This window comes from Drosophila melanogaster, chromosome 3R, assembly GCF_000001215.4.
Source record: "Drosophila melanogaster chromosome 3R".
In the NCBI taxonomy this organism is placed as follows: Eukaryota; Metazoa; Arthropoda; class Insecta; order Diptera; family Drosophilidae; genus Drosophila; species Drosophila melanogaster.
In genome coordinates, this window is record NT_033777.3 from 11,025,912 (window position 1) to 11,051,126 (window position 25,215).

The 25,215-nt window shown below is 42.0% G+C and overlaps 1 protein-coding gene and 1 long non-coding RNA gene across 3 annotated transcripts in view; one reads left to right on the forward strand and one right to left on the reverse strand.

Annotated features, from left to right (window-relative positions):
- side-VI (sidestep VI) overlaps positions 1-24,264 on the forward strand; it is a 77,795-nt gene extending 53,531 nt beyond the window's left edge. The window contains exons 10-17 of one of the 2 annotated variants that reach the window (NM_001043240.3): positions 1,287-1,417; positions 6,601-6,760; positions 8,806-9,014; positions 14,000-14,162; positions 18,092-18,313; positions 19,334-19,633; positions 20,467-20,624; positions 21,402-24,264. In NM_001043240.3, coding sequence (NP_001036705.1) covers positions 1,287-1,417; positions 6,601-6,760; positions 8,806-9,014; positions 14,000-14,162; positions 18,092-18,313; positions 19,334-19,633; positions 20,467-20,624; positions 21,402-22,289 — 2,231 coding nt within the window. In that variant the 3' untranslated portion in view covers positions 22,290-24,264. Of the gene's footprint in view, positions 1-1,286; positions 1,418-6,600; positions 6,761-8,805; positions 9,015-13,999; positions 14,163-18,091; positions 18,314-19,333; positions 20,155-20,466; positions 20,625-21,401 lie in introns of those variants that run through there. The other variant, NM_001170115.2, reaches the window with a different exon arrangement.
- lncRNA:CR46007 (long non-coding RNA:CR46007) lies at positions 7,469-8,292 on the reverse strand. The gene has a single exon (NR_133374.1). It is a non-coding gene; the product is annotated as a long non-coding RNA:CR46007 (long non-coding RNA).
- Positions 24,265-25,215: the final 951 nt, after the last annotated feature.

Consider the following 25,215-nt stretch of genomic DNA (forward strand, 5'->3'; position numbering starts at 1 on the left):
GTGGCACTGGCACTCAAAAGTCGTTACGTTAAGCTGCAGTTACGACTGGGATGGGCTTGCTTTGGTTTTTCCTCTCGTTTTCGGGACATTCGCTCCACGATGGATCGGACCGGGGGTCACCGAGATGGAGGACCATAAAATGCATTAGCCCGACGTAGTTGGCCAGCTTGGCCAGTGCCAGTTATTACCACTTAAGCCCATCCTAACCGCAACAGTGTGGCCTGCCAGCCACTTGGAACTTCCTTCGGAAAATATCTCACTGTCATTATGCAGTTGAAGAAAATTAGCTCGGATTTAAATTATCCTGGTTTAACCAATGATTTCGAAGATGTTTCTTACTTTTACCTTAGTATTCAGGAGGCATATTTAAGATATTTTTTTTTATTTAATAAGAAATCTTAAGATATATTTATGAGACTTTGTTTAATACAGTATTTTGTTTTCCTTGACTTTAGATTACAATGTTTCCTTTCTTGTGCTTTTAGATTACCAACGATTTTTGCTCAGTGCACATCCTTTATTTCCCTTGTCCCTTCGTTATAGTTTAGTTTTCTGTGCCGGCTTAAAGTCGTCGCTAATGAACTTGTTGAGCGGGAAAAGGATAGACACAATGAGTGGAGGGAGGAATGGAGAAGGGGGACAGTGGGAAAAGTCTTTAAATTATGCAAACTGCTTTGACTCGTTCTTCCTGTTCGCATTGTCTTTGCCAGTCCTTCTCCAAAGCCCCCTCCTTTTATTCGGTTCACGCCCATTCTCGTCTCATTTCTGGGATGGTGTGTGTTAAAGCACTTTTCATTTTCATTAACAAGTCTTTGCAAAAGACGAAATCGGCTTAAAGAAACTTGCTTATAGAACGTGCCACCCCAGAAAGTAGAAAAGAAAAAGGCAGAAGCACTAAGCAGACAGAGAGCGAAGTAAAGACCAGAACTACGCTGCCAGGGAAAGTTGCCAAAAACAATGTGCAAAATAATAATAAACAAGTGGAAGGTGGCAAAAAGCCGAGGGACAACTAGGATACATACGTAGACAGATAGAAGGCTGGGAAGGAGCGACACTAATCACAGATAAGCCCAGATTAACCCCCTTCCTCACCCACCACCACCCCGCTTCAGGCCACTTTCTTGGGCCCCGAGTTGAAGGATTGTCCAAAAACACCCAGCAAATTACATTTCATGGACTCTCCCCAGCCGAGTAAATCCCAATCCCAAACCCAATCTCTGCCTTAGTCAAATGAATACAATGCTCATCCAGTGTTTTGTTTTCTGCCTTACCCACTTTCTTTGCAGTCATTCCCACCTTGCAGCTGGACCTGGGCTCCAATCTGAATCCGGAGGATATCGAGGAAGGCGATGATGTCTACTTTGAGTGTAAAGTGCATGCAAATCCGGCTGCTTATAAAGTTGTATGGAAGCATAATGTAAGTGAGCAAACAAACAACTTTCCTTGACTTGACTTGCAATATTTATGAAGGGCTCTTCTAAAAGGTTTCTAAAAGATTGAGACACATGCAAAAAACGAGTAAGAGAGGGCAAAAACAGTATGGTCTAAAGTGTAAAGTATACTTTTGGCAAAATATACCTCTTAGTGCCATAAAAAATATATTATTTTTGGCTCGGACTCGTGCAAAATTTTGACAGACGTACAATTTCATATGCACGGAAAAAAATAGAACCCTAGATATTATATGAAACAATCGATTTTAATTAGATTAGATTTATAATAACTCAATGCTACTATTATAACCCATTGCCATTTCGGTTTTTATGCGTTATATATAAATTCTATATTATAATACTATTGAATTGGTTTTCTATTTACTGACCTTCAAACATTCTTCAAATGTTGCACTCAAGGCAATTGAGCGTACAACTGCCGAACTTCCGGCAATTCCCAAGACATTGGCGTGCCTCTTCCACACACACGAGCCTTCCTTCAGCTGGGTAAATTATTATGAAGCCGAAATTAAGTGGTCATTTTTACTGAATTATTGGCCAATTATTTTAAGGCAATAGAGTCAAGTGGCTGGCATGAGGACAAGCCTCCGGTAGGGGAGGAACTTTGGGAGTTCGTACAAGTTTACAAGGAAAATCATTTGTTTATTAGTGGTTCCACAAAGAAGGAACTCAAGCCACGGCAACAACAATGGTGGCCAAATAAATGTTATTCAATGCCGAACAAGAAACGAATCAAGTGTATGAATAATATGAATGCTAATTGAATTCATTCACAATGAAGTACATGACCAAACAAAGAGCCAAGCTAAACAACGGCAACAGCAAAGCCAACAACTTAGCCAAAACTTTTACCGAAAACAACAATAAGCAAATACAAATACTCGAAGACGACCAAAAAGTTTTTCGTGTAGGGGCGGCAAACGAAGGATATTTAGTACAAAGGAACTTCCACAAGACATTTGCCCAGGGAACTGGGTAGGTAGATAAAAAGTTTATATGAAATAATAATTTCCCCGAGAGACAATGGAATGGTTTGGTTCGAGTGCTGATTCCATTACATTCTATCTAATATCGAACAAAATGCTAATTATACAGGGATAGAGCCAGGCTATAGAAAGTGAAAGACAGAGAGATAGGAACAGGACCAATCTATGAGCTTTAGAAGTCTATGTTGAATGCAAATCAACTGAGAACGAACGAACGAATGGTTGAAATCATTCCACCAATACCCTGACAGTACTTCAAGGAACGTGATATTTTTTTTTTAATCTTTTATTAGTTTGAAGAAGGCCATATTTAAAAGACAAGCTCGCTTAGACTATTTTAATACCTTTTTTTATGTAATGTAAGGGATTTTGCTTTAGCTAACTAATGCTCCCGTTACGAGACGGGATTTGTATGACTGGCTAACAAGCCAGAAAGCGACAGCAGCGCAGTTAGTTAGTTGGTTAGTTGGCAATCGTCACTTACGTTTACCCAGCTCAGCGTGAAATCCCCTACAGATCCTCTGCCCTCTCACTTTGCTCTTAGCCAAGTGTCATAACAATAAAAGTTCACTGCGGCAGTACAAAAATGGAAATGAAATGGATACGAAACTAAGCCAAACACACACAGACACACAGGGAAAATAGTAAAGTAAAATGGCGAGAGGGGTGTGCAGGTTAGACAGACAGCCACGCTTGGTCGATCTGTGCACATGGCGTATGCGTAATGAGTTCAAGGCCAAGCGGAAAATTGCAAATGGCTTGGGCCAAAGTGAAGGCGAAGAAGCCAAGTCGGGCGTTCATTAAAAGTCAATTGTTAATTGGCAACAGCAATGGCAATGGCAACGACGCTGCAACCTACAAATGCAATTAGAAGTCAAATCAAATTAAATCAACTCCGTTGCAGCCAGTTAACAAGTAAATTAATTTTTGTTTTGCCACCACATCGATTCGGTTTGAACTCAACCATTCTTCCTCGCAGAACAGCCAAGGGGCAAGAAGTGGAGCTCTGGCAACTTGTCTTCGTCTGTTATTATTCAATTAGACAAGCTGACAATTAACGACGAGCTGGCAAATTAAATTAACAATTAGTTTTATTAAACTTGCACACTCACACACACACGCACAGAAGTAGGGGCCAAAGTTCTCAAGCGAATGTGCGTGCGGGTAAAAGTTTTCACATGTTCATTAACAACAACAAGCCGGAGAAGGAGCAAAACTTTGATGGAATCGTTGCCGGAGCAACCAGCTAGCCCCGGATGAATCCGAATCCTGTTGGCAGTAAAACTTATTTGGGCCACACACTCGCATTTATCTCAGCTGCGTCAGGAACCGCAGAAATAGCAAACATAGCCGGAAAATTTGATTAGAGAACAAAGTCGGTGGAAACGACTTTAGAGTTTTGCAGCAACTTGAGCATAAATATTTACATAGCTCCACAAGGCAAGTGGCAATGCTTGGTTGGTCCATAAAGGCAGTCCAAAATTTATATTGATTTAAACGAATGTTTTCATTCATTATCTTGAATTCTCAACTGCAAGTTTCTGGTTAACGAACAAGCACACACATTGCAAATTGAATAGATTTTGCAATTGAATGGTGATATCTTTATTTGTGGATCTTGTTTATTGTTTTAAACTGAACGTACAGAAATGAATGACCGTGCATGTCAACAGCCACTCAAAATGTTTGCAATCTATAATCTAAAAGTATTACGCTGTCTCCAAAAGTATGATATTTACTAAGATAATTAAAATGTTTATAAGCTTACGACTAGGAAAACCCTATACCTAAAACATATTGAATGATATGATATGCTGCCGAGCTAATCTAAAATGTTTTAAATCAAAGTTGAAAAAAAGAGCAGCCGCGTAAAAAGCGCTCGGGGAATACCGAAACCAAATCAACTCAATCAGTCCGAGCCATCAGATAAATTACGGAAACTAATTGGGTATTTATAGTCGGAACTAACATCAATGACAGACGAACACAAGAGGGCGGCCTGGATGGGATTGTGGCTCAAGGCTCTTGGCGCTTGAGGAGTGGCTGGCAAACAAGTCGAAAACACGGCCGAGAGACAGACAAACAGAAATGGCAACGCATAAAATGCGCCATTAGCATTGAGGGGCACTAAAGGGTTGTGCAGACATCATCAAGTCAGCGGGAAGTGGGTGGGAAGTGGGAGGGAAGTGGGAGGGAAGTGGGCCTCGGTGGTGTTGACCTCGAACGGGCGCTGGTTAGCGGGCGGAAATTCTGCAGCGGATGTGCCCCGAACTATTTGAAATAATCCCCAACGCCCGCTCGGGCATAACGGGTCTGCAGGCCCATTTTCTTTTTTTTTATCATTCTATTTGGCTTTGTTTACACTTTTTGGTTCGCCTCATTCTGTTTTCCTTTTCTCATTTTGCTTTTTTGGCTGCGACAACCTTGAACTTTATTTACTTTTCGTATATGCATGGCGACATTTTTATTTGTTTTATGACAACAAGGTCGCTGAGCCAAGCCACAGTTCGTTCCCCCACCCATTTGGGCTTTTTAAGTAGACCCTACGGGAATTGAGGCTGTGCGGCAGCAGGCGGGAAAGGTCCTTTTTCGAAAAGGGGCAGGGCACACAATGCCTTTGGGGCGGTTCTGCACTTTAAGGATCTTTAAACAAGTCGAGGGATATGCTAATAGCGCCAGAGCATTGCATATGTAATGGGTACATCTGTATCTGCAATCTGGTGTCGGATAGCGCCGACACTTTGCCCATAGTATCAATCATTGGCACACAAAGCAAATGGAATTCAATAGCCGAAATGTGACTGCTGGGCAAATATTGTCCTGACCCGGCGCATTCACCGTATGTCTAACCATCTAAATAATTGTTTACATCTGCACAATGGAAGGAGCCCCCACCACAGAGGTAGCCGAACAAAAGACGCGGTATGGAATTCCCTGGGTAACCGACCCCTTCGAGTATCAACTCTAGCCCTCCATCTCAGCTCCAATTCCTGGCCTATTATGTACACTTAAAAGTGATCGAAGTGATTATCTGAAAATTAAACTATAATAAAAGTTATTTTGCATCTTGCTTGATTAAAAATGATAGGAATTTATCATCTGTCTATATCGCAGGGTATTTGAAGAAATATTTAAATTCAGTTTAAGATTGGCTCATTTTCGGAAAATAGGTGTGTTTATGCTATAGAATATATCGGTCTTGGGAACTGTTTTTTTGAAAGTGTACTGGGCCACACTATTATCCAAGTGTTTCTGGCCTGGCTGCATTGTTTCTATTTATTTGCCCACACTTCCCGATATAGGCACCTCCTCAGTATGGATGTGTGCTAAGGTCGTTGAGGCTTTGTTCGTCGTACTCTGGCTTTTTGACTTTTGTCGACCATATTTATACACATTTTTATTTCTATTTCTATTTATTTCAATGCTTTCATTGTTACCGCCTCCATACCCCTCGCCCGACGGTTGTTTGTTTGCTGAGCTCGGGCAAAGTGCGAATTTGTTTTGGTGCTAAATGGCACAAGGCTCTGGGGAAATGCGTCAAAATGTTGTCGAGTGCCGGGCCTGTTGGGGAAAAGGCTACAAAACCAAAAGGCGAACATCGGGCTTCGAGCATTATTTCAAAATGAGAGCGAAAGTGCGAGAAAGTGCGGCAAGAAGGTCAAGCCTCTGTAAGCATTTGAGTGTGAAGGCCTACTTACGAATATGTGGGAGGTGAAAGGTGGTTGTTGGTGGGACTTGTGTGTGTAAGGGAAAACTTAAAGTAAATATCGGCTGATTTTTTGAGTATCGATGCCAGGCACGTAGTCAGCAAAGGCGCAGCTTCTTAATGAAGCTGACAGAGCTCACTGATGCGCACATTTATGAGTGCTTTTCCGGGGGGCAAAAAAGGGCTCAGATGAGTGACCTTGTCTCCCTACGATTGAAGTGAATAAAAGTTGGCAAATCCAACTTTATCTTAAAGAAAATTTACACATCTACTGATTTATCACATCTGATATCAGACACTATAGCTTTAATAGCTTTTAGTAAGTTAAGGGGTGAATAAAATCCAATTACAGCAGCCCAACGATGCTTTTCTCTCCCTATCATTTTTTCTATAATTAAGTACGTACATTTTACTGACAACCCCTCTAATTATCTCTTAATCCTGCCAATTGCAGCATCAAATCATCCAGCACAACCAGCGAGCGGGCGTGATTGTCAGCAGCGGAGATCTGGCGCTCCAGGGCGTCACTCGTCACCAGGCTGGAAACTACACCTGCACCGCCTCGAACGTGGAGGGCGATGGGGATTCCAATGTGGTCGAGCTGAAAGTGATGTGTGAGTATCGCGATGAGTGGGGCAAGGATATGTTGATTTGTGGCACCTCGGCACACATGCCATTGTACGCGGCGCATTGTGTGTTGGCTGGCCCATAAAAACGCTCTCGAATTGCTGCGTTCGGGCCGTTAACGAATGCTTCGGCGGCGGCTTAAATAGAAAATCGAATTGTGTCCCAAAACCACCCACTTAAATCCTTCTTCGCCGCTCCAACCCATGTTCCTGCTGGTCCATCTCCATCTCCTTCTACTGCTGCTGCCGTTTGGTTTCTCGAGTGGACCTTTGACACACAAAAACGAGCATTATTGAGTGTTCGAGTATGGCCAGAGACGAGGATGGATGGCAAACAGCGGGGCATCGGGATACCGATGAACGGCGAACTGAACTCTCCGCATTGTGCGCTCGTGCGGGCCTCTTGCAGTTTTATTGCGTATACGCCCCATTATTGTGTGCTGCTTGAATGCTCCTTTGTGTGTCGCTGAGCTATGGACAGGGCGCAAAAGTGGATCTGGGAAATAGGGGAAGAAGTGTATTCACAAGCTCCGAACTTTTGTGGTACAATACTATAAGAAACACAGCTTTGATTGCGTATTATTTATCTTACAAGCCATGGATTAACCGCGAAAAGATTTTTAGTGATCTTTGTAAACAATAATTACGGGATGTCACATGAAATTTTGTTTATTATTTTAATACCTTATTTGCTTTAAATTGCCTTTCATTTTTTTTACGTATTTAATATTTTACATGGATTTTACTTGATTGATAGCCATAATTATAGAAATTACGGCACGAGTCGCAAACTTCCAAGATAACCGAGTGGAAAGGCACATTTCCGAAGGTATATTCCTAAACCAGTTTGGGTCGTCAGCGCCAGTTTGTTGTGAGGCTTTTGCGCTCGAAGGACAGAACCGCAAATCTTCTGCTCAATTTGTGCCGGATTCCTGAACTTGGCCCTGTCTTGAGTCAAACTTTGGTTAATTAGTTTGCCTTTTTCGAGCAATTTAGCAGGCCAAAGATGCTTCCATTCATTTTCGCCAGCCGGCCCTTTAAGCAGTCCCTCTGCTGTTGTTGTGGCCTTATGCTTTGGTTTTTCCTGTGCCATTTCCCCTTTATCACATCCACTTCTGCCTTTTTCAGCTTTTCGTGCTTTTGTTTTAACCAGCGCTTCCGCTGGCCACAAAACTCAGCGTCCAACTGGTAGCGTTTCCTCCGCCATCATGCCACCTTTTCTGTCAGTGTACTCTCGTTTCCTTGCTCCCCGAGATGCTGTGCTGAAAATTTGTTTACTGCTCCAGTTTGGCGTGCAATATCGACAGTTGTCAAATGGCACAATAAATTCGCCACTTGCAACTTTCAAAAGTTTCGTGGCTGTGGCAAGACAGTTGAGAGATTTTCTCTGGCCAAGGATTAGAAAATTGAATATTCCTTGGCCTGCGCAACTCAGCTTTCCCTTGCATTTCTCCTTGATGTCGCTGAAAGTTTTCGCAGCGCAAATTTTTCTTTCATTCAAGACGTCATCTCTTCGTAGTTTTATAAAATTATATGAATTTTGAACGGGAGAATCCAAGAGGGTCTTACGCATTGCAGTGGAGCCCTTGACACCTTTTGTATTTTCTTAGGATATATTAAAAAACAACAATTTTAGATAATAATTTTGTTTTATCAGATATTTTTTTTCACAATAAATTCAAAGGCATTCGAGCTATTTAACAGTGAGCCATCTCTTTAGTTTCTTTGTTGATTCACCCGTTTCGGTTCGGTTATTTTTCGGCATCTGTTTTCTGTTCAACCGTCCTTGTTGAGCTTATTTGGCTGCTTGAATGGCCAAAGATGGAGCTTGTAGGAAGGAACACAAAAGGGTAAACTTTTCTACTTAGGATTTCAGAGCCTGTGAAGAGGCGGGCTAAAACAAAGAAGACGCCGCCCAGAGTTTGATGCGATTATTGATTCCAGCTGCAGATGCAAACAGCAGACTGCACTATAGCCAACTTTGATTCGATCCCCGCACTCACCGACTGTTTTTCCCGTTCTCCGACTTGCAGATAAACCAATTTGCCGGCCCGATCAAAAGAAAATCTATGGAGTAGCGCGAAACGAGGCCGCCGAAATAGTGTGCGAAGTGGATGCCTTTCCGCCGCCGGAGAACTTCAAGTGGTCCTTCAACAACACGGCGGAGACCTTCGACATGCCGCAGAGCGGTTTCCGGCCCCATTCTGCCCAGGGTTCGACCCTCACCTACACCCCCGTCAAGGTAAGTTTAAAAGTGTCCGAAAAGTCGGATGGAGGTTGTGGAAAATCGCATGGGAACCGACAAATGTCGGCGGGATTGAGGTTTGCAGATGCGTGACCCATTCGTCATGTTAAATGCTAAACACGTCAGACATTCGATTCATTTCTGGTAAAAGCATGCGGCTCTTTGATAAATTTTTCATTTCATATTTCGCTGCGCTCGATTTTAATGTGAAATTGTTATTGACACATTTGACATTTTGTTTGCTGGCCATACTGGGCGAAAAAAAATGTCAGACCGAACGATAAAAAAAAGGCATTCAAGAATATGAAATGGGTATTAGAAAGAAAATAATCGGCACGACTTCATTGTATGATTTTTTTTAATTAGACAAAATGATTTCTAATATCAATGATCTAAACATTTTTTGGGCATACAATGTTCTCTTTTTTTCAGTGCTGGGTGCCTATCATTGAACTCCACAGGGGCTGTCTGTTATTGAATAGCAAAAATTTTAATTAATAGGCGGGTCACATGGTTGTTGCCATTTATTTGGGCCTGTGTGCGTGTCATGTTGCTAGCCAGCAACAGGGAAAGTAAAGTGGAGCAAAGTCCTTCCTGATAGAGACAACAGCCAGGCATTGGTGGCAGTCGAGCGATTTTAATTAAAAATTCTATTAGCACTGCTTTCTAATTAAAAATCCAATAGCAGCAGTGCCACCCCAACATCATCATCATTATCATCCACAACAACACCATTGAATGTCAAAGGTTATAGGGAAAAGCACAAAAAAAAAAAAATCAAAAAAACTAAAATAAAAAGCTAGCACAAAAGAGCCGGAAAATTATTGGAAGTAAATGCCATTGACTTTAATAGTTATCATCATTGGCCAAAATGAAGAGGATAAAGCTGAGCACCTTCCACCCTCTTGGCCCTGTTCTCTGTCGCTTTTTGGCAGCATTTCCGCATTAATGGCCCCAATGGCCAACAGCAATTGCGATTGCAGTTTTTGGAGCTCCTCCCCAGCAATTGGCCGAGCAAATTGGCCATCAATGAGCTACACTCCCATCAATGTCCGAATCGTTGGGATTTCGGTTTTTGCATTTGATATTCCCCATTTCAGCCTCTCGACAGCAGATGGTGCTATGGCTGATGTGTACATTTTTACGGTCAGCCAAACATAGTTGCATGTGGAGTAGCCCATAGAAATTTGCAGCTCAGAAGATGATACTAGCAATCATTGCCAGTTGATAAAGTTCAGAAGTGATAAAAGAAGTGATATTTATAGCAACATTTTTAAAGTTATCAAAATCCGTTGTTAAATATTTACACTTATATATTTATTTTGAGATTCAATAGGGATGAATTCATCTGCCTTAAGATAGATTTAAGGGATCATATATAGTTAGGAAAAGTTGTATTAGATTTATATAGAAATCCCTGCAACATTGAAGTTTTTTTTCTGGCATCTTGAAGACCTAGCCAACTCCTGCCAGAGACTTTTTATGGTTGGATTTTTCCCATCAGCCGGTCGCCACCTACATTTCCGCTTGGCTGTCTGACCACAAACGTGTTAAGTTTTTCGGACTGGGCTTGTGGTCGCTTGTAAGCCAACATGGCTGCCATTATGCGATGACAGTGGAGGAGCTGCAACTGGATGCTGTAAATGGCATGGGCCGGGACAGGAAGAGGGATTTTCCAGGGGTGATAGTGTGGGGGGGGGATGTGCTGAGAAGAGGCACTCAACACAGTTGTTCAAGTTGCATGGCACCCAGTTGGTTTGGTTTGGTTTAGGGTTTCGGGTCCTTCGCTCCGTCTGGTTTTTCTAGTTGACCCAGTTAAAAATGTTGCGGTTCCTTCTGCGTTTTTCCGTCTCTTTTCCGAAATTTTCTGTATTTTTCGATTTTTTCGATCCTATTTGGGGTATGGAACTAATCAAACTGGCGGCGACAGCCTGGGCTTACATTTCAGCGATCAAACGAACGAATTGCGAGGCAGTCAAACGGCATTCAAATGAGTTCCGCTCACAAACACTGGTCCATCGCACTGATTGGACACACACAATCACATACACAGACATAAATCATTTAGCTCAATTGAATATGAAAAATCCCTTCCGTTCTGTTGTCATATATGCTGTTTCCGGTTTCCGCCAACCGCAGCTCAAACGTCGTCGTTGCCGTCATCACATTTTGGTTGGGATTTTTCTTTTTCGCTTTTCCTTCCCATTTTCGTTTTCTTTTTTTTTTTTGCCAGCCCGTGCGATTTGCTCAAAGGCAGCCAACAGCTCATTAATTTTGTTTTGTGCATGGGCATTTCTCCTTCTCCATTTCCTCACATTTTTTTTTCTCGATTCCATTGCTATTTTCTATGTGTGAGCAGAGCAATTTTTGCCAGGCTTTCATGTCAAGCAATTTCCGCTGCTGACATATAAATTTCTCAAATATTTCACAAAAATAAATGTCGGTCTCTTGCCTTTTTGGGGCATAGCTCCAGCGCTTTCTGTGTGAACCCCAGTGCAAGAAACTCATTAAAATGTCACTTAAATGTTTAAATTTTTAATTAAAATGCATAAATAATAACAGTAGACTTGACTTGAAACGGAATGCACAGAATGCAATGCCTTGAAGTGGCATTTTGTCCTCTTTAGAGCCCTTAAACACACACAGATAAACACAGGCAGTCGCACCAACACACACACATATACACACGAAAAAATATCAAGTATACGTTGGCATATGCATACATACGAGTATATTCTATGGATTTTGTTTTCGTTTGTACGGCTGCAACTGCCGTTCTTGCTGCTGCTACTGCAACAATATTTACACTGTCGCAACATTAGAACAATATAAACAAAATGAAATAATCATAATAAATAGAGGGGCATAAATTCAGTGGCCCCAGGGACTGAAAATTATCAAGGATTGTCGGCCCGGGCGATGACAGTTGCAAATAGAAAAAGCAGAGCGTGCTGTGCATCTCCCCCACATTGATTATTACTTAAAATGCCTGGCAATTGTGTAGGTGTGTGTGTGTGTGTGTGTGTGTGCATGTGGGAGTGAGTTGGTTTCTGGTTTAGTGCTTTTGGCCCTGGCATCTCCATTATTATATTGCCGCAGACGTAGCTCCTTCTGCTTTTAGCCACTTTCCCTTTTGGCCCGTTGGTGTTGATGCGCAGTGTTGGCAGCTGCCAACATGGCGCCTTTCTGCCAACACTTTAGCCATATACAAACACTAACACAACACAGCACAACAAAAACTGCAAACGCAATTACACACTAGGCTAACACACGCATAAATGAATACCTATTTTAATTTTCATAAATTTGTCATAAATTTGCATAAGCACTGTTGCTTAAATTTCTAGTCAAAGGCTGCTGAATATATGCAATTTATTTTCGTCTGACGGCAGAATAAACTGCTTATTCACAAAGAAAGTTATGGCACTTGAAGTTCGTTTTAATTTCTGTTGAAGCTAAAGGCACTTTGTGTGAAAGGAAGTAGTTTTAAATGCTACATTTTATTGGCTAAAAGAGAACTTTATTTTCATAATATATTTTAAAAGCAAAATGGAATATTTGTTTATGAGCTACTTATGAATGTGGCGATCAAAGTTAAACAGCTTTATTTTTCGTACACATAATTCTGATGATTAGTCTTAGTATCTCAATTTCAGTTAATTGGATATTCGTGATTCATGAACTCAATAAAATCCCAAAAGCGAACCCCATTGATTTTTATTAGAAAGAATGAAACAGAGCCAGTAATCAATCAGAGCTGCCAACTCTCAAACTCTTTTTCTAAACGATTGGAGTTTCCATCAGCGGAGGCCATAGATCCTTAACCATCACCCAATTTCCATAAATCTCGACTTTCCCTCAGGCTGTTGGCAAACTTTCCTTTTGGTGTGTTGGTTTTTTTGCGTTTTTTTTTTTGTGACCCATGTTTTTCATTTCTTGCCCTAATTAAAATGACAGCCACGCCCACGTTGCGAGTCAAAAAGATAGGAAAAGCGAGGTTAAAACGCATGCCGACTGACAAATAGGCTGCAATTTGCGTTGACTTTTCGCCGTGCACCCGAAAATGATTTCAATTTTTAATGAGTCCTGCCAGCCTGAAGTTGATTAAGTGCGTTGATTCTGGTGTTCGCAGTGAACGGTAAAGGACAAAGGTAAACACGCCCCACAAAGACACAATGATACGTTGATACGTTGTTACGGGCCACGAAAGCGAATCGATTGCTGGGGACGTGTTGTGCGAATGGTCCACTATTTTGGCGTGGGTGTGGGTGTGCACTTGACCGGAGACGAAGGATTTCATTAGCACAACATTTGACAAAATGCAAACAAATAAACAAGAGGCACAAACAATGGCTAAGACCGCAGGCGGCCACTTAGCACTGGTATACAATGGGATAGACAGGCATTAGGGCCATGTTAACATGACTTCCTTCCTCGCCCACAATTCGCACGGATATGGATGTAGATGTAGATGTACTTGTGTATGCGACCATAGATGAGATAGCCGTGCGGCTGAACCACAAAATGCTTCATTTGTTTTTACTGCCGGGCATTTTTCCTTCCGGCTTTCTCGTCGGCCTTCCTGCATTGACATGACATGAAATTATATTAATGAAAAACTTATTGACAGCTGCAATCAATCAGGGGCAACTCTGACAACACACTGGCCTCGTATCCATATTGATTTAATGAATTAAGTTCACATCGATGTCGAGCGCGGCTTCTTCAATTCCATTTAACTGACTGTCCAAGAGTTGAATTTAAGTTGTTGCACTGGAAGAATTTATTTGAATTATTATTTGTAATCTATGTATAATAGAATAAATGACTCTACATCATCGTGGTAATTTCTAAAAATAAAAAATATGTATGCGTTTGGGACGATGAATGAGTCTTCTAACGATTGTCCTCGTGTTCAATCTATTTTTATCCATGTTCATCCTTGAGTATTGACGAAACACTGTCTCCTCCGGTTTTTGCAGGAAATGGACTTTGGCACCATCATGTGCTGGGCCGACAACAATGTGGGTCAGCAGAAGGAGCCCTGTGTGTTCCATTTGATAGCCGCTGGCAAACCGGAAGCGCCCACCAATTGTACGGTGGTCAATCAAACGTCCGACTCGCTGGAGGTTTATTGCATTGAAGGTGAGTTATATGGCCCACACAGAGCTCATACATATACATACATATACGTCAAATTGCCAGCCAATTTGTTGCCCTTTTTCATTCGTTTCGGTTCGGTCGCCTTTTTTTTCCCATTTTGTTTCTATAATTGCTGATGAGCCAATCAATGGCCGAAAAAGGCATTGGTCAATGGCAGAGGAGGGCCAAAGGAGGTGGGAGGCGCAAGTGGGAGTGGTCATGTCCTGAGACTTCCTTTGCAGCATGAACACGAGTGTGCGAGAGCTGTAACATGTATATGTTGAGTTTCCTGCAACGCTTTTCAGACTCATTTAAAATACATGAGCAACTTAAGTGCACTTTGGCAGCCATCTACGAGTATGTCTATCCACTCATACAGATACCGATTCGTATTCCCCCACACACACACATACATCCACACAATCGTAAAGCACAGCCAACTTCCTTTCGTGATGCAGACACAAATAATAAAAACGCAATGAAAGCATAAAACTAGAAAGGAAACGCTTCGCAGAGTGAGGGAAATAATGTTCCTAAAATTTCAATTCCAGTTTAAAATTTGCAGTAATAAATAAAATAGAAGAAGCCCGGTGATGAGCGGGGTGGAAGCTGCAGAACGCAGAGAGTGCACGGCCGAAAGTTAAGCGCAAATTTGTACATACAAAATGTTTTGGCTTGTTAGGCAACTTGCTGCCTTCCAGTTGCCAGTTTCCGAAGACTGAGAACGAGAGCGGAAACTTTAAATACAAATTCAATTCGCATATTTTATGCGCAGCGCAAGAGTGGAAAACGCAAAGACAGAAAAATGCCAGCAAAGAGCAAAATAAGCAGCACAAATTGCAGTCCCAGAGTTCAAAGTTCGCAGCGATAGAGTTGCACATTAGCGCAGACAGAGAAATGTCCTCGCAAATTGCAACAGCTCCGAGCTTATGATGCATTTATGCAGTCCTTGAGTGCCGAACCGGAGACAGAGACATCGAGGGGGGTAGCAGAAGCGGGGCGCAAGGCGAAGGAAAAACCGGAGGGAAAAGCATGCGGATCCTGCGAAAAGGCAACGCAAATCAAAGCGTTGCATAACGAGGCGGCTGCTGCAAGAAGTGCAACAAAAAGCGCATAATAACTGCATACTTAATGGCGCTCTTTCCCGCTACTGTTTGCTACGCCCCCAGCATGGCGCTTTCCATTTTTCATTTTTCCCCCGCAACCGCTTTAAGCGCTCAATGTTTTCCACCAATTGCCGGCAATCGCAATTGTTATGCTTACTTAATGTTGTCTCAAGTGCTTGCCCACTTCGCGTATGCGTAATGTGTAATTGCATTACTACGCGCTGCAGAATGGCGAAAAGCATGGAAATTCCTTCATTGTTGTAATGCATGAGACTGCTCGGAAATGCTTGAGTTTTCCCTTTTTTATACGTTTGATATGCCGCCAGGGTTAGCACATGTGGAAGCAATTACTTGGTTGACTTAATCTTTAACTTTCGAGGTTTCCCAATTGAATACATTAAAGGTATATTTGTTGATAAATTAAAATTTGGTATTATAATAGTTGCGCAATAATCTTTATATTAATTTAAGCTGAATAGAGCAACCGCTTTGAATTCCTCATTAAGCTATCTACTTATCTAGCCCTCCGTAAGCGGCCACGTTGCGTATACTTGATGACCAAACTTTAGGTTCCATTACGTATGCAGTGCAGCGACGGCTTTAAGCTGCTACTGTTCCATCTCTCCCCTGGCGTCTTGAAAAGCCATTGTTCGCCTTATTACCACATCACTCCCACAGTCCCACTTCCGCTCCCTTTTCCATCCCACGGGCTGCTAATTTAGTGGCTGCACATTATTATCATAGTCATCAGCATCATTAAAACTTTAACGCAAGTTGTTTAAGCACAACACAAGAGTAGCAGCATCAGGATCAGGGTAGCGCGCACAATGCGATACTTTTTATATTGCACTCCACATTAAGGCGAACGACTGGTGAAATGCCACGCCCCTTGCTGCCATACACCAAACACCGCCCATAGCCCATCGCCCATCGCCCATCGCCCATCGCCCACAGCCCTTAGCCGTTTGTTTTTATAATAACTCAACTTTAGCTGCGGTCGACTTTAATAAGCCAGCACGCAAGTTGGCCAACTCAACTCGACGTGGCCATCGCCGCAGCTCAACTCGGCTCAAACCGAAGCGAACGGAACTTAAGGCGGGCACACGCCTCGAATTGAATCCAATGTGCGGTGCTGAAGACAACTCCACATCTTTGGGGGCCAAGTTCGGTTGGCTACTGCTGTTTTCATTTTTCCATTGCTGCTTGGAAAACAAAAAAATATAACAAACTTATAGGGCAACGGGAATGGGAACGGCAGCTAACCAAACTCATCAAGCGTCGGTTTAATATAATAAAATTTCAGTTTATAACATTTTGCTTCGCTGCTGACGATGCTGCTGCACTGAGAAATAATCTAATTTAATGGAAAATGAAGCAGGGCAAATGAAACTGCATTTTCAGAGAATATAGCTGTTCTGGCAGGGATGAAAAGCAAAAAATAGACGTTATCAAAATTCACGATCAAGTGATTTAACATACAGTTACAAAGTCGTTATGTTTATCTTATATATTAAAGCTAATTTAAAGTATTTTTTTGAGTGTACTACTATATCTGCTGCTGGTCGCTCTTGCTTTATTATTTGTACTTCACTTGCGTTGTTTCCATTGTTGCTGTAGCCAAGTAAATAAAATTAACCCATTACAATGAAGTTTTTTTTTTTCTTTTGCTCTGACAACGGAGCTGCGGCAAATTTCATTAGCTAAACGTTTTAAAGTGCGCACAAAATGGCCGCCAACCGAGTGGGAGGAGGGGCTGGATTCCTTGAAAGGGAGCAGAAAATAAGAATGGAATAAACCCAGCGAACCACCCAGCACCCCAGCCACCCACCGAACAATGACGCTTTGAGGCAAAGGCCAAGCACATTCTCTTTACTCTATTTCCGTGCCCTTTTCTTTGTGCCGGCGAATTCGGGTGGCTAAAAAGGGCGGCCAACAACAACTAAAATTCATAGCAACATATAAAACATTTTCCACAACAATTTCTCCTTGGGACCCGGGGGCGTGTGCCCGGCTGAAGTTGTAGTTGTTGCTGTTGGAAAACCCGCCCTAAACCTTTTCACTGGCCGCTGCTTTTATTACAAAATATTTTAACATTTTTCGCAAGTGTTTTAAGTCGGCTTTTGTGTCTACAATGAAGTGGCATTTGAGCTGCCAAAGCTAGGCAAAAACAGCCGCTAAAGAAGTGGCCCAACATTAGCCTCTTACTTCTGGCCAAAAACCGCTTCGGCTCTCTTCAGTGAAAGGGGCGAACTGGAGTGGGTTTGGCCAGTTCTTTTGTGGTGTGATTAAATGGCATTTAAAATGTAACTTTAGATTACTCTAAATACATATTTTCGGCAGCAGTTGAAAGTTGAGAGGCACTTCAATTACCAAAGTGTACCACTCAAAGGGATGACCCTAAGTTGGGTGCCTCTGAGTAAGGCATTATGTATTTTAGGGAATCAAAAGCCAGTTGAAATAAATATAAATGGACATAGAAGAGGACCTCATCGTTTTGAAGTACATGATCAACAAATAATTTGTTAACTTGATGGATATTGTAAATTCATTCCTAAAGCATTTCTCACTGTCTTTACATTGCGAAGTTCTAAAGCCATTTACCTGTTTTAAATCCCAAACCCAAAGTCCTCGCATTTGCAGTCATCAATAAATCCCGCCAAACTCCTAAGCAAAGAATAAATAAGACCCGCCAGTCCATCGGCAACTACTTAATATTAATAAGCTCTAAGTCCCCTCCCCTTGGCCAATGCCAATCCCGGCCAATATGCAAAGTAAGCCCCAGTTCGTGACAAGTTATGCAATCGGTGTGCCCTCTTATTTTCGCAGGATTCGACGGCGGAATGCGGCAGTGGTTCCTCATGGAAATCTTCGATCAGCACAGTGGTCAGCTTCAGGCCAACATTAGTGCCAAGTTTGCGGCCCTGAGTGTCACGGGTCTGGATGCAGGTCGTCTCTTCCGGATCTATGTGTATGCCGTCAATGGACGAGGACGCAGCGATGCCATTGCCCTCGATGGATACACTTTGAAGGCGGCCGAAAAGCAAACCGGTTAGTAAAAAACCCTTACATTTTAAAGGTTATATTTTTAAGGCATTAACACTGCGGAAAAAATGTTCTACTATCCTACGCTTAGATTCATGCAAAGGTCCTCTAAATTAAACATCTAAAAATGTTATATAATTTAACGCCATTATAAAAAGTTAGTTCTTTTTCTGAGTGACTTTTGTTTTTTATGATATTTTTATGCTAATATGGAGAATTACTCTCATTTCTTCGCCAAACGAAGCGAACTGCATAACTTTATGCGGCGAAAAGCCGCTGTATCAGTTTCGCAGCAAAGATTGTCCTGGGTTTTATGATTATTATGCCACCTCGAAATTTAATTACGCTAAACTGCTCAATGAATTGTAAATTCAGCGACACAAAACTTTCGCCTGCAGTTTTCGGCCAGTAAACGCAAATTTTTATGCAGCCCTGCCTCCCACAAAGAAGCGCAAAAAAAAATCTGAAATGATTAGCATTAATGAATTGGGGTTGGAAGAATGCGGATGGCGAGTTTATTTTATTGAGGGTAAGGGGTCTAAACGAAAAAGGAAATTGTAATGCTAATTAGCCAAAGGAAGAGCTGACAAGAATTTTATTTTCATTTTGGTACATTTCCCTTTTGGGGAAAGCAAAGGAATGGAAGTCGAATAGCAAGCAGGGCATCTAGAAGGGACAGTCACATCTTGTGTAAACAACTTGAGCCGACATTTCAATTTTTCATAAAGTCAGTCGGAGCAGCGGCACGGTGGGCGGTGGGGAAAAGTGCAAAGCAAACACAGCAAACGGCAGACGGGAAAACCAGAAAAACGGCAGAGATGGAAATCAGAAAAGAAAATTATCTTGGCTGGGTCAAAGCGTAGATGCTCTGAGTAAAGGTTAAGCCTGATTATGATCAGCATTTATAGAGGATTCATTCAGTCAACGGAATGATTTGAATCTCGTCTAGAAACATGGAATGAAATAAAATACTATTGTAGCATTATTAAACTCTTACCAATACTTCAATCGGATTTACCTTTGCAGTTGCCTTGACCTCCTACAAGGGCAGTGCCCAGAGTCCGGACAACTTTGAGCTGACACCGATCCTGTCGATTGGCATCTTCGTTGGCATCCTGGTGGCCATCGTGTGCATCGGAATCGGAACAATTGCCGCACTGAAGTTGCGCTCGCACAAGCATCAGCAGCAACAGAAATTCGTACATCCCAATGCGAAATTCTCACGTCCGGGCAATTTGCAAATTAAGGACAAAATCTCATTGCCATTGAGTCACTCCGAGGAGATGTACGACGAGAAGAATCCCGATGTTGTGCCCTACAATGAGGGTAAGTTACCGGTTCCAGAAACACTTTGCTTAGATCCCCATCCTTTCGGTTTGCCCTCAAGATAAATGGCGTCTGCTCAGGCTTCTGTTCACAATTTATGGCCGCTGGCTTGGGGGCTTCCCCTTATGCAAATGCATTTGACAGGCCGTCCAGGGCTCATGCAGGCAAAACAAACAGGACGCAAAGTCCTGAGGATCTGGAGAGAGCTGGCTGCATTTTTGTGCCAGTGCTGAAATATTTAAATGACAGCTAATTGCTGTCAGGTCCTCGCCGGTTAGCTTGTTTGCTCGTGTGTCTGTAGTCGAGGGCCTTAAAGACCCTGTTAAATGGGGAAAATGGGGAGCAGTAGCAGTAGCAGCAGTAGAACCAGAAGGAGCACCAGCAATTTCACTCACTGCACGTGCTCGCTTGATTAATGGCAATCAAGAAATCAAGCGGCAGCCAAAGCAGAAGGAGCTCCACCAGCACAGCACAACAATTTAATCAATTTTCCAAACGTAAAGCAATTTCATGGCCAAAATAAAAATAAGAAAAGAAAAAAAAAAGTAAACTATGGGCAAAGCCAAGGAAGCTGGCGGTGGGCAAAATGGGGCAGGGTGAAAACTTGCTGCCGAAAATCACCAAAAGATTTGAGGGCGTCGGCCGGGGCAGAAACTTTTGCCTTGCTCCTGCTACTTAACAACAAAGCATTGAAACGAAAACGACGTCGTCGGCCAGCTCAAAACTTTCCCGAACTAACTAAGCGTTCTCCATTCTGATCCGTTCCATGACGTTCTCTCAATCACCCAACCCCAACCGAACCGAACCGAACCCCACCCGGAATTTCCATCCAGTTGATGGCGAATATAAACAAAAATCAGCAACACAAACGCCATCGGGACATCTCTCGACGACCAGCGAGGTGGAAATCAGCTGCAAGCCAGGCTCAACATCCGGCACCGGAATCGTCCAGGCCAATTCGGCGGACAGTGGCACCTATCAGAGCAGCAAGGTGAGTCGCCGGCAGTCGGCCAAACTTTTGGCCACCGAAAAGTTTTAATTACAGTCGAACTACTCTATGATGAACTCCCCCTCGAAATGCCGACAGCAGCATTGCCATGGCAAATGCTTTGATTTGATGTCGCAAATTTCTTGCGAAAATCCTAATGCTCTTGAAAACAATTTGGGCCAGATTAGAAAATAAACTTGTGATTTTAGCCCCGCCCGGAAAACAGTTGGCAATGAGGCTTTTTAGCTTACTTCAAGGTGAAGGTTGCTTACTTAAGGAGTTATCCTACTTGTATTCCTGTATTTCTTGGAATGCCAAATTGTTTTCTTTTTTGGTTAATAAATTGAAAATTAAGTTACTTGTAGTTACCTTGACAAATGCCTCGGTTTTATGGGACTTATTTCTTATAACTTTTGCAAAACTCCTTTCTCAGAAAGAAATTTAATTTAAGCAGTTAACTAAAATATTTGTTGACTGCCGTTATGAAAGCTAGACGTTTTTTTTTTTTTTGGTAAATATAAATTAAATATTACTTTTGTTCAAAATTTGATATTTCTGAGAATCTACTTGTGCTTATTTGCTAAAATCCCAGCAGGAAAAGTGATGGTATTACTTAAAAATATGTTTTTCAGAATGTTAAAATCAAGATAAAATTTAAAGCTTTAGAAGTATTCGAGTTCATCAAGCAAATTGTTCTCTAGTGGAATCTCGACTGTTCCCAGAAAATTTTTCCGTTCTCTGGCGGTTTATTAAATGCCTGGTCCATTTTCTTTTCTGCAGGACGATGAGCTGCACTACGCGGAGCTGTCGCTGACCAACATGCCATCTGGCAGCAGTGGCGCCTCCAAGAAGGGTCAGCCCATGGGCGGGGTGGGGGTGGTGCAGCACGTGGTGCAGCAGCAGCAGCAGCAGCAGCAGGGGCAGGTTCAGCATCCCCACCAGCTGCTGGGTGGCACCTTGCCACACGGCTCCAGTATGCGGAAGCTGCTGCCCACCATTCCGGCGACGGCGACGCTGCAGCGCCATAAGCCAAATGCGGGCGGAATGCAGCATCCGCACCAGCACGCTCCGCCGCCCACGTACGACTACGATTACTTTGAGGAGCCAACGATATATGCGCAAATCGATGCGTACAAGACGATGCAGGTGGACACAGGAGTAGTTGTGGCAGGTGTTGGTGCCGGAGCAGGATCGGGTGTCAACGGTGCGGGGGCAAGCATTTCATCGCCGGGGTCGCATGGCACTCCCTCGACGGTGTCGCCTGGAACCGTGCAAATGTACACCCTGCCCCAGCATCCCGGTGGCTACCACACACTGCCGCACAATCATCACGCACAGCAGCAGATGGCGGGCGGTCCGCAGAACTCCGCTTCGATGATGCAAATGATGCAGCAGCAGCAGCAGCAGCAACAGCAAATGCACCACCATCCTGCGTCCAATATGCCGCCCTCCTACCAGCAACACCAGCAGCAACAGCAGCAGCAGCAAATGGCCCATGGCCAGATGCTGGTATCGAGCAACAGCAGCGGATTGGCCTCCACCACGGCGGCCGTGGCCAGTCCCAGTAGCTCATTATCGGGACTCTCGGGCGTGGGCAAGTCCTATTCGCGCGAAATAGTCACCGTTCGCACCCCGCTCATGTACTCGCAGCAGGAGAGCTGCGTCTAAGGTCTCCCTGGCATCATCTCGTGGATTTTTCCATATTCATACGCCCAGCCCCGAATACCCGAAATTTCCCAATTTAGCTAGTTATGTAAGTCTTGAGCTCTTCGTGGTTGGTGTCTAGGCTAAGTGTTGCCAAAACGAATTGAAGTGAATTGCATTGCGTTCTGAAGAATTGAAGGGATTCGTTTGTGTGCTCGTCGAGGAACTGAATATATTTTAATACAAAGCTCATACAAAGGCTGCCACAAATCTTCTGCACCGAGCATTACATTCCTATAATATGAAAAAATCGGTTATCTTATCAATGTGCAACCATTAAGCCCAAATTTATAATTCGGGAATTGAATTATTGAGTTATGCATATTTAATTTTATATATATATGCGGCTGCTGCGGCAGTAACATATCATGAGATTATAATTTAGGTGTACATACGAACGAAAAATGTTTAATTAATGCGTCATAAAAATATAACGATTATATAAAACACCCAAGCTGGCAGAGATTTGGCACAGATTGCTACTTTTTTGAATGCAGACAGAGAAATGGTGGTATTTAATTTTTATATATATACTTTCAAACAATTTAAAGAAAAGTGTAATGCAGCAGAAGAAGATTGTTCCTTCCTTACAGTAAGTACTCAGATGGACGACACACAGCCTACGCCATATTTTTTCATCAGATTACTACACACTAACGAGAAGTATATATTAATTTCGAAGGGTACTTTGTAAATGTTTGTAAATGTCAGCTGAAGGAGCTGCAATTTTTAGGAATTGGGCTCAATGAACGCATACAACTAGAATAAATTTAGTAAGTATATCCTCCTTGACATAATAATAATAGACTTAATGCTCACACTAACTCAACCGATGATGGGCGAGCAATGCGAAAGCGCACCTTCTTGGCAATTATATTGAAAATTAATTACATTATTCAAATATATGGTAAACAATATAAATAAAACGAACACTCACACCCCAACAGACACTCATACACAAACAAACACACACACACACACACAAGCAAATTAGCTGCAATTAGCTTAGCATAAATGAATACTAAGTATTAATGTGTAAATAGCAAAATCGTAAATCAAATGTATTACAGAACCCAAAAGCAAATCAAACAGAAGCGCTGCAAATTAATGAATGTAAATTAGTTGCACATTCTAACCAAAAAACTCCCAAAGACTATAAATAACAAAAAGAAAACACAACAAGGACCTATGGTTGGTATGTAAAATTTGAAAATAACAAAAATAACAAAATCAAGAAAAACAAGTGGGAAAGTTGTTGTTTGTAAATGGCATTTATATATCAAATTGTATTTTTTCTCTTCAATGTTTGAACTGTGAAAAGGCATAAAAGTAACAAAATAAATGCACATTGTAAATTATTGTTACATTTTAATATTTACGTTTTTAGTGAATGGAGGAGAGAACACACACTAAGAAAAACAGAAATCAATATTTCTAAAAAGTGTGTATAAAACCAAAAGTTGAGCCGTAAGTGTAACAGACAGATTATTGGCCCAGCACGGCAAAGGCAATTTCCATTTCCAGCTAGTTAAGATGAAAATAAGAAAATCGAAAAAAAAAAAAAACTAAAAAAAGAAACAAGTGATTTCTCTTACATCAATTAGAACGAAATACAAACAAACGTGCATATATGGTTCGGTCATCATCATCATGTATGCGTATATTTCTGCATGTAAGTGTTCCAACCAATCTGAATATAAACTAAGTGTAGCTAATTTAACGTCTAAACGAAGCCATAAAAGATAATTGTAAAATATATTAATGATTTAGTTTAAAGCCAGGCATATACTCTACAAATGAATTATGAATGTATGTTATGATTAAGCACTCGAAACGATATGGAAAATACCCCAGCCCTATCCCAGTGAATACAAGGAATACAATAATAACTTGAGACACAAGCAAACAACTGAATGAACTCAACCAAATAAATCCATACAAAATTTCAATGAAAAGCGTTCCAGCATTTTTCTTTCTTTGAGCGCGGGATTCAAAGATTTTTCACAAATTTCAGATGTCTGCCTTGCTGGCATTATCCCGTCTCAGTCAGCGATGAGGGCTCAAAAGAAGTCTCGGCCCATTAGCGACAAGGCTTTCACTCTTGCAATATTGCAACAATTTTAATGCACAGTCAAATGCAGTAAGAAAAATTTGTTTACATTTTAAATACAACATTTTTGTTTTCATTTATGAATACTTCAATCAAATCTAATTATTTTCCATATATATGTGTTATAGTTTGTTTTAATTCAGCTAACGCACATCTTAATTTTGTCAGCCGAATATTTTGTTCAGTGCAGAAACACAGACGAAGGTAAATTGACAATGCTGTGTTGCTGGCGTCTTCTTGCAACGGAGGCCCCAAGGCCAAAAGCAAGGCAAGTAGCCTTTTCAAATTGTGCACTCAAATGGACACAGGCGAGGACACGCGACAACGTGGCGTATGAGTTATTTTTGCTTGTGTATGTGAGCGAAACACAAGCATCTCTTCCATTTGGCTTTCCTCATTTTTCTTGGTCGTATGTTTGGCTTTTACATTTTTTTTTCTCTATTTCGGCAAACGTTTGCATGTGCAGTGAAGCGTAGATCTAAAAGAAATGAGACAGCAGGAGACATCACATGGAATTGTGGCTGGCAATGGCAATGGTCATGTTTGACAAGCTACCCGGGATGCTCACGACTCCGATCTCTGGACATTTTCTCAGTACTTGAAAGTACTTTGTTTTGTTGCGTCCAAAATTAAAAACAAGGCACACACACAATGGTTCGCAAAAATGACAAGAACAGGGGACATAAATTGTGATTGCTGAAAACATAGGACTTCGTGGTGAGTTACATTATTTATTAAGGAATTAAAGTTCATTAGTCATTTGTATTTCCTTGAACACAT